Below are 9,500 nucleotides of genomic sequence, written 5' to 3'. Positions count from 1 at the left end.
ATCATACCCGGTAATTCTGATTAAGGGCAGTGCCACTGGGAAATTTAGGGTGGCTGGTTGATATTCATAGTGTGTATTAGAAAATGTCATAGTCTGTTTTCAAATTTCAACGCATAAATATGCACCATGGATCTCTAATAGCCCTATTTTTCTTGTCCCAACTTTCCAGGATGGTCTGTATCCTGTCTAATTTGAATGTTGAATTGATTCTATTTAAATCATCTTTCTGAAATGAAAGATGGCTCACTTTCCCTTCACTGAGGAATTCATTAACTCTCCCAATGACTGGCTTGAATGTTTTAAATGGAAAACTTACATGGAATTTTTATTTTAGTGAAGAACAACTGTTTATCTTTAAAAACATTTAAAAAGACATTCTGCATGAAGTTCATCATCTTTTAGGAAACTACTATAGCAACAAAATTACATTAGACTTTCTGATTTCTCCATAGTGTCCTTAGATAAGTAAACAACCCAATAGACCATATTAAAAGCCCCAAATGTTACTGGAAAGAGAATGCGGGCATATTTGTCTATTTTACTTGTGCCAGATCCAGAAGGCGGTGGAGCCAAGGGAGCGGTAGTGGCTGACAACTTCCCAGAAGCCCCTATGCTATTAACGGTGGTCTTAATCCGCTCCAGTCTTGATCCAAACACATGCCGGGTAGAAGCAGATCCAACTGGAACTTGTCGGGGCACGTACCCAGTTCTACTAGGAGTAGAAGGAGGGGCAAATGGAATTGCTCTTGCGGCAGATATAGTTTCAGCTGCATTTGCCTGGCTGAATGGGTTTGGACTGGAAGCTAAGTAAGACTGTGGTGTGGCTTCAGAAGATCCTTGAACAACCGTGGAAGACTTGCTCGAATGGTTTCCCACCTCAGTTCTGTTGCCAACATCAGACTCAGAGTGAACCAGGGCATTGGCTCTTTTTCTCATGTTCAGATTGGCATTTGAGTTCTGAAAAGGTATATTAAGAATTATATTGGCTATGTGATTTTATGTAGAGTTATACAAAATTTAAATGGGTCAAATAATTACAAATTGGCTGTTTTCATAAAATAAACCTTTATTAATATCCTATAGTCACTCAACTTGATGTAAGAGCTTGAAAATACCTAACTAAAAAAGGGCATATATATATGTGAAACTCTGAATCAAACATCTGCTGTTTCAAAATATTATCCATTCTTATAAATTATTAGAATTTAAATCTATAGAAAGGTTAGGCATTTAGGACTATAAACTAGAGTTATACTTGATTTTACTTTAAGAATTCATGATGATAGCTGTACAACTTCTTTGTTGAGTTTTATTGTAAATAATATTCTCTGATATGCTGTATACATTTCAGTGAGTTTTGTACATGTTTGCTTTATAAACAGGAAGAACTATATCTATTTTTGTGCACAGAATAAAAACAATAGTAACCATCCACATGTGTATAACATTCCTTAAAAAAAGACAGAAGCTCCAAAAGCTTTAATTTCCAAATCCCTGGGAATTATTTTCATAATCTTACATAGACATTATTATATAAAGTCTAGAAATCCTCATGCATTTTAGTTTTTCACCACAATTAGTAATGCGAATACAAAGGAAAACCATTTTTGGGACTTCCCTGGCGGTCCAGTGGTTAAGACCCCATGCTTCCAATGCAGGGGGCGTGGGTTCAATCCCTGGTCAGGAACTAAGATCCCACATGCCACGTGGCACAGCCGAAAAAAAGGAAAATCATTTTTAAATAAAATGTATCATACATATAAACAGCATCACCATATCATTGCATAAATATCTGAGTTTGAACTATTTACCAATAAAGAGTGTTTAAATCAAAATGGAATTCACTACTTTCCATAAAATTATTTTATCTGTAGAAAAAGACTGCATTTGAATACAGATGGTCGGTATTAAAATTAATTCTTATATTTTGACAGGCACGACAAATAACCATATAGCCAACTATAGACTATCCATACTAATGAAGGAAAGTAATTGCTCAAATGATTCCCAAAATACTCATGTCTGTCTTTAGAAGATACTACGATTTTTTGCAACAATTTTTCCACCTTAATTGTGTTTATTCTAAGTTATATTAAGGGTATATTGTAATTACTTTTTCTACCCTCTTCCCCCACCATTTTATGAAATAAATGGTGGGTGAGGAGATGGAGAAGTAGAGGAGAGAGAGAGGAAGAACAGCTCACAAGTGGGTGATTAGAAGGAGCCAGTCTGCAAGGAATTTTATGGATAATATTATATACAATTAACCGTAAGCTCCCTTACAGAGAAGTGTTTATTCTACAAGTAGAATCTTTTTTCAATACTACACTTATAAAGCAGGTTGAAAGTGTTCAATCCATATCTTATATACTTGTGAATTATGCTTCAAGTTCCCTGAGTAGAGAAAGAAGAAAAAGCCTCACAACATGCAGAGCCAAAGCAGGTTCTGAGAGGTTTAGAATGTATTCTTCATGTCAGCCTGAAGTATTCTTCTAGTTTGCAGCTGAACTCATGAGAAATTGTAGTCTAACATATGGCAGCCAATTTAGGTGGAGACAAGTGAAACCAAAATTGACATCAACTTAAAAGTTAAAGGTACCATTATTTACCCTGTACCTTTCCTCTACAAAGCACGTTGTAAACACCACCTAATTAATCCTCAGATTTTGAGTCCCTCTTTACAGAAAGGGATAATCAATTAATTAGAATTAATTCTAAAATGTTATACACATGGTGAAAAATATAAAGAAGGATAAGGTATATCAACAACATTTAAAGAGTTTACACTATCACTAGGAAGATAAAATGCACACCCACACACGACACAATCAAAAATATACAAAAAGTAAAATAGAATGATGGGTCAAACTGTGGCAAAATGCTAAGTATACCAAGAAGGGAAGGGAAGGGAGTAATAAAGGACCAATTGGATAAGCAGGAGAGAAATATATATTTTCAAATATAGTCTGATATTTGCATATTGCCCTCTTCCACCAAAAGTTGGGTTGCCCATAATCTTTAGAAACTCATATTTTCCCTCAGACTAAATTCTAAGAATTGGAGATTTCTACTTCTGGCCAAAAAGCAGTAACAGGGACTGAATTTACTCTCCTGCACGAAATAACAAAAAAAACTAAAAACATTTGTAAAACAAATGTTTTTGAAGACATTGGACATTAGACAACATAGGACACAATCATTGAGAGAGAAGAAAAAAACTTGAGTTTGCATGCTGTAGAGTGGGAAAGGAGAATCCAGGAACAATCTGACAGACTACCTAAATTGAGGAGATGAAGCTGAGAAGGTGAGGAAATCAAGGTGGCTAGAGTTCACAGGAAAAGGTACCAGAGAAGCTGATGCTGAAAAGAAAAGTCCAAAAAATCTGAAGAGTCCCCACTGAGAATTTTGCTAAGCACAGATCCATTTTTGAGTGTAACTACCCAAGGCAAAAAGAACCACCTGAAAGGATTAGAAGAAATGGTACCTAGCACATACCAAGCCAGGAATAGTGCATTTTCCTACCAGACATAATGGAAAATCTCAACATTCATGTAGCATTTGGTAAAGTCCTCAGAAGGGCCTTGCCTCAGTAATAGGGAATAATTACCCCCTAAGACTGCTCTAATCCTGCCTAATGAATTTTAAAAGTAAGACCTTAACAGATGAAACTAACTCTAAGTGACTTAACTGCATCCGAGAAGGAAGCACAAGAACACTTACTTATAGGACCCTGTCTTCCTTCCCTCCAGATCAGAATCCTTCTGGAACATCCTGAAATCCCAACTGTGAATTATGTTCTAATATGGCTGATTGAATACAAACATGGCACCAATTTGTTCCCCCTCTCCATATTAATGCCCCTTGTAGAATGAATTTCCCCTTCTCCTCCCATCAAGAAATGGACTCTATTTCCCCACAGACTTCCTATGACTTTCTTTGGCCAACTGGATGTGGTGGAAGTGGGGGTGAGTTATTTCTGAGTCTTAGCTTTATGAGTCCTTGCTTGCTTCCACTCTTTCTCAGAACACTGCCACCAACACCACAAGAACAAGCTTGGGTTAGCCTGCTGGAGAGATCCTTTGGAGCAGAGCCAGTCATCCTAGTGAGGCTATCCTACATCACCCAATAGATAGCTGACCACTAGACACCTGTGTTTGTCCCAGCTCAGAAATGATGAACTGCTGAGCCAAGCCTAATCAAGATCAACAGAACTTCCCAGTTGACTCAGACTTGAAAACAAAAATAAATGTTTTTTTTTGTATGCCACCGAGGCTTTGTAGTTGTTTGTTATGCAGCATTATTGTGGCACTAGACAACGTATATAGACTGATTAAATCAAGGGCCTAACAGGAGCTATTGCCACACCTCTTGTCAGGGGAAGTTTCTCAGACATTCTGGGATAATTAGAGAGCTAGTCTTTCCAGAATTCATCAAAGACCATTAGGGGACCCTATTGTCTATTCCATGTAATTTTAAAGGACCAAGATATTTTGCCCTTTATAATTCCATTCTTAAAGAATAACCATACTTTAAAGCTAGGAGAGATTCTAGCGATCAACTTATTCCAGTTTCTCATTTTACGGTAGAGGAGAATAACAGCAGAAGTGTCATGGTGGATGAAAGTCATAGAGTGAGTGACCTACCGAGTGCTCTGCCATGTTGCACAGCCTTTGGATGCACAAATGTGGACGAGGCATTAAGGAACTTGATAAATTACACCTATATATTTGAGTCAGTCAAGTATTTGTAATAGTCAAGTATAATGTTAAAAAATTATTCAAGACTTGACAATCAGAAAGGAGTACAGCATGTCCCTGCAATGTCAGTATGGAGTATTGTTTAAAAAGTCCACCCAAGGATTATTGTCTCTAGGGGAAGATACTTGATTTTGAGTTTGCTGTTTAATATTGGATTTGACCCCAAACACTGTGAAGTTGCATATTAACTCATAGATTCCTGTTCAGTAGAAAAGAGCCCCAAAGGTTGTGGTTTTGATGCCCTGAAGGGTATTAACTACTTCTGTATCTAATCTAGTAATCTCATTCTAGTATCCTTTTTTGAAAAAAATTTAATGGCTACTTGTAGGCATTTCTCAAAAAAGATTTTGAACTAGTTTTACTATTTAATTACTCCTTAATTAATGAGTTAGATAAAACTTTGATACAGGTTCATTCCATATTTGTATGACTCATGTTTTTGACAGTTTGAAAATTATATTCTGACAACATCCATTGTTACGCAAGTTATAAGTATCAAAGAATTGTAAGCATAGACTTGAAGAATATGTCTGGAGAAAACAGTGATCCCAATTCAAAGAGAGAGGATCAGTCCAAGGTGGCCAGAAAAAAGAATCAATGAAGCACCAGACTTTATGAAAATGGAGGAAGCAGTATGAAGTGTGTCACTAGGATTAACATCTGAAAACAAAGGTCAAATCTTTTTATTCCCAGTTTTAAAGTTATTAGTGAACTTCTAGAGTCTAAAACTATCTTATTAATCATCGCAGGCTAATGCACACAGCAGGCACCTACTTCATTTTTTAATAAATTTCACTGAAATGGATATAATACAGAGTCAAGATTCTTTTTTCAAATTAAAGAGAAAGTGTCAGAAACTTTCTGACCTTCAGATTACTATTTCTTTGTTTATGGGCATATTTCTAGAATATTGCAGGTAGTACCTAAATTATATAAGTTATCCTGACTCAATCCCAAGGCTGACTAAGAATGCCTAAGAAGTCTCAACACTCTAAATATCAGAGAATTAGACTGATTTGAGGCTTAAATCTTTGTTCTGTGCCAGGCAGCCAAATGATACTCAAGTTATTTTACACGGATGTCGCAAGGTCTACTATGTAAAAAGTAGTTGTCATTTTCCATGATGACAAACTATGAAAGGATTGAAAAATCTGCTGAGCTACCTGGCACGGGACTCACTGGGAATAATATTCACACAGCCTTCAAGTTTTGGAACAACAAATGCGACAGTCAGAGTGATGTTATGTTTCACACAGAGTGTACAGTAGCTCCATCAGTATGCAGCAGACACACAGTGGTTCCAAACAAGAAAAGCACCTAAGCTTAATTTGAATTTTAAAAGATGATTTAGTTTGAAATCATTCTGTCATTAGTCACAAAAGTCAGATGCAAGGGAAACTGTTGGGATAGAGATGCGAGGTGGTAGATTCAAACATTACCAACAAATTAAAGCAGCAACAGGCAAACAGGAGCGAATCCAGGTAATTCGTCAATCATGACTGTGATCTGACACGATTTCTGAAGAAGTCTTATCAACTGCAAAAAGAAAATTCAACTCAACTAATTACTCTAGCAGCAACGAGATAAAGTGACTATGACGAGGTTTGCAGAATGCAAGCTACATTCATATTGCTTGCTTGAGAAGCTAATGAAGTTTAATAAAATGTAATTTAACCCTTCTAAATTAAAAACAAACAATGCTAATAATGAACAGGTTTATCTTCTAGAATATCAATGATTCACATACCAAAAAAAAAATCCAATAATGCAAAGACGTTTATTCAAGGCTTTTCTGACAGGGCTTCAGGGGTTAGCCACACATCTTATTCAATAAGGAAATAAACAACTATGGTAGAGCAGCTGGAACTAAACCCCAAGGTAATGATTTACGGAGGACCATCAGTAGTGTTTTTAAAAGCCGCTACCACATAGAAATGAAAAACATCCCCTACAAATAAACATGCTAAATATTTCATCAATTGTTACACACTGAACAATAAAATGTAGAAATGAAAACGCCGAGTTCTCTATTTACTGTATTTCATTTCCTCTCAATGTTAGCATTTAATTCAACATTTGGATTTCCATAAGCTATAGAAATATTACTTTCAATATCTGGCACTGGGATAAGAAATTTATGTCTTCAATTTGGAATTACCAGAGAACAATGTCTTACAGAATGCATTCATTTTGTCTTTACATATTTAGAAGTTGAAAGTTTAAAATAGTAGGGTTTCTTGAAGATACGCGATTCTGTAGTGAGTTTTGCTTCATAGTGATTCCTAGGGCTTCTTTTTATTTGCCAAGGCTTTGTATAAATACATGGCTCTAGGAGAGGACATTTTTTTGTCGGAGACTTCACCAGTCAGAGCAGAAGTTCTCAGCTTGATCAAGCAGACTTGGACTTGACCAGAATGCTACCTGGAAATGCTCCAGGAGCTGTGTTCACCAACGCTGCCAACATAACACTGGAGAGGGTAGAGGGCAAAGCACACTCTACTCACTTTCTCCAAATGCAAACACTGAGCTGGATGACTCTTCTCTCGCTCAATAAGTAGCATTACAGTCACACCAGGTGTTCATAAGAATAACCTGGGATCAGTCTCAGGGCCTTTTTGGAGGAAGTCTTAATTATTAGTTATGCTATTGTCAGTCATCAGGAATCAGAAGTTGGGAAACATGGGCTAAATAGTTAGGATCGTGGGCCATCAAATCAGACAGGCCTGGACTCGAATACTGAATTTGCCATTTACTAGCTGTGGGATATTTGACACGTTACTTGATCTCTTGAAACCTCAAAGTCCTTGTTAAAACAGGAGTAATAACGGTAGCTCCTCATAAGGAATAAATAAGATAACGCCTGTAAGGCGCTTAGTACATAATAGGCATCAAAAGAACATTATGTAGAAATAATCCAGAAGGCAGATAACAAGATCCTTCCTCCAAAATAAAAAAGTATGTCACTCATGAACAAATCATTACAGACAAGATTTTAGAATATTTTTTCTGTATTTCTATAAAAATAAGGCCACCGTTTTGAATAATCAGAAAGGTGGAGGACCACTGAAGCAAAGGACAGTCTGTGGTGAAGTCAGCCATGAAAAGAATGCTGCTGGCTGAAGAATAAACACAAGGAAATATAAAATGCAATTAACAAAATTAAAATACATTTTAGACATTGTAAAAGTAAGGATTAACACTAGAGTAAATCCTATAACTGATGGTGTAAGACAAACATAAAAAGCTCATCTAGGAAAAAAGCAACAGCAACAACAATGGTTAATTTTTACTGAGCGGTTCTTCAGCACCCAGCATCCAGCTCACATGCTTTTAACTACCCAGCTGCCACAACCATATGTCAAAGCTACATGTAGGAAATACCTACAGCCACAGGTATTTCAATGTCTGGAAAAGATTTGGGTTGTCTAAAAAAGGCATCTCATTGTATTAACGTATCACATCACTGATCTCTTTCTGGAACTTTCCACCTATCAGTAAAGTCTAGAAACTAGTAATCAGGGAAACAGCAAAGACCGGAGGAACTGTTGTAATCCAACCTACAGGATGATATTCACACCTCAACATGCTATGAAAAGACATACACAGAACACTGGCTCATGATTAGAACTTCAGCAACTCAGTTTGGCTGGCCCACTTTCTAAATGTAATGGAATGTTAAAAAGAATTGTATCTGTGGGTATATTGGTCTGGCATTATTGGTCTGGCACTCTTTACTTTATCTCTTAGTTCAATTACAGTAGCCAAAAAGACTTTCTTCCACATTTAAATTGGAAGTAGGAAATGGGACAATGAAGGACACCAGACTGGGGATAGTACAAGGCAACAAATGTCAAAGAAGGTTAAAAAAACATTAAGAGGTTTTAATCATTGCTATGGACTGAACTGTGTCCCCTTTTGAGGGGGGGGGTACTATATCGGAGATAAGATCTTTAAGGAAGTGTGATTAAATGAGGTCATAAGAATGGAGCCCTGATTAGATAGAACTAGTGTCCTTATAAAAGAGGAAGAGACACCAGAGAGCTCTTTCTCTGTGTCATATGAGGACACAGCAAGAAGGCAGCAGTCTGCAAGCCAGAAAGAGAGCTCTCACCAGAAACCAAACCTGCCAGAACCCTGATCTTGGATTTTCTAGCCCTTAGAACTATGAGAAAATACATTTCTGTTATTTAAGCCATCCAATCTATGTAATTTGACTAAGGCAGCCTGAGGAGACTAAGACAATTATCTAACTTTAATAAATTTAAATTTAAGACACAATTATCTTAAGATTTTTAAATAGTGAATGTTAACCCTCTCATAGGAAAAAAATAAAACCTAAACAAACTTGCAGCTTTCTCTTCTCAGATATTTTCTTTGTTTCTAGTCTGTTCTCTCTTCTCCAGTATCTTTTTCTGATAACTCCAAATCCTAGGTAGAGTTAAGATACTAGACACGTAGAGAAATTGAGATGCTTTTGACAGGAATTAAGCATTGATTTCTTTGTAATATTTTTACTTGTCCTTGGTGAGTGAAAACACTTCCATATATCCACCAGGGGGCATCTACATCATCTTTCTAAACTGTCCAAGTTGCCTGCATATGAGTTCTCCCAGGATACCTCTTGAGTTCCTTTCAGCTTTTCTTCACCCAAATCAGAGGACTTCAGTTAACTGATATTTTCATTTAACCTTCTAATTCGGACTTAGCTCCAGATCCTTCTTTAACTACCCAATATTTTTTCCC

General features: G+C 36.7%; 1 protein-coding gene across 1 annotated transcript in view; it reads right to left on the bottom strand.

Moving 5' to 3' along the window:
- Positions 1-253: 253 nt before the first annotated feature.
- GABRA4 (gamma-aminobutyric acid type A receptor subunit alpha4) overlaps positions 254-9,500 on the bottom strand; it is a 63,979-nt gene continuing 54,732 nt past the window's right edge. Inside the window, exon 9 of the mRNA XM_007180746.2 lies at positions 254-957. Coding sequence (XP_007180808.1) covers positions 424-957 — 534 coding nt within the window. The 3' untranslated portion in view covers positions 254-423. The remainder of the gene's footprint in view (positions 958-9,500) is intronic.

Source organism: Balaenoptera acutorostrata, chromosome 5 (genome assembly GCF_949987535.1).
Source record: "Balaenoptera acutorostrata chromosome 5, mBalAcu1.1, whole genome shotgun sequence".
Lineage (NCBI taxonomy): Eukaryota > Metazoa > Chordata > Mammalia > Artiodactyla > Balaenopteridae > Balaenoptera > Balaenoptera acutorostrata.
The sequence above is the reverse complement of the archived record's forward strand: the minus strand, read 5'-3'. Positions and strand labels throughout refer to the sequence as shown.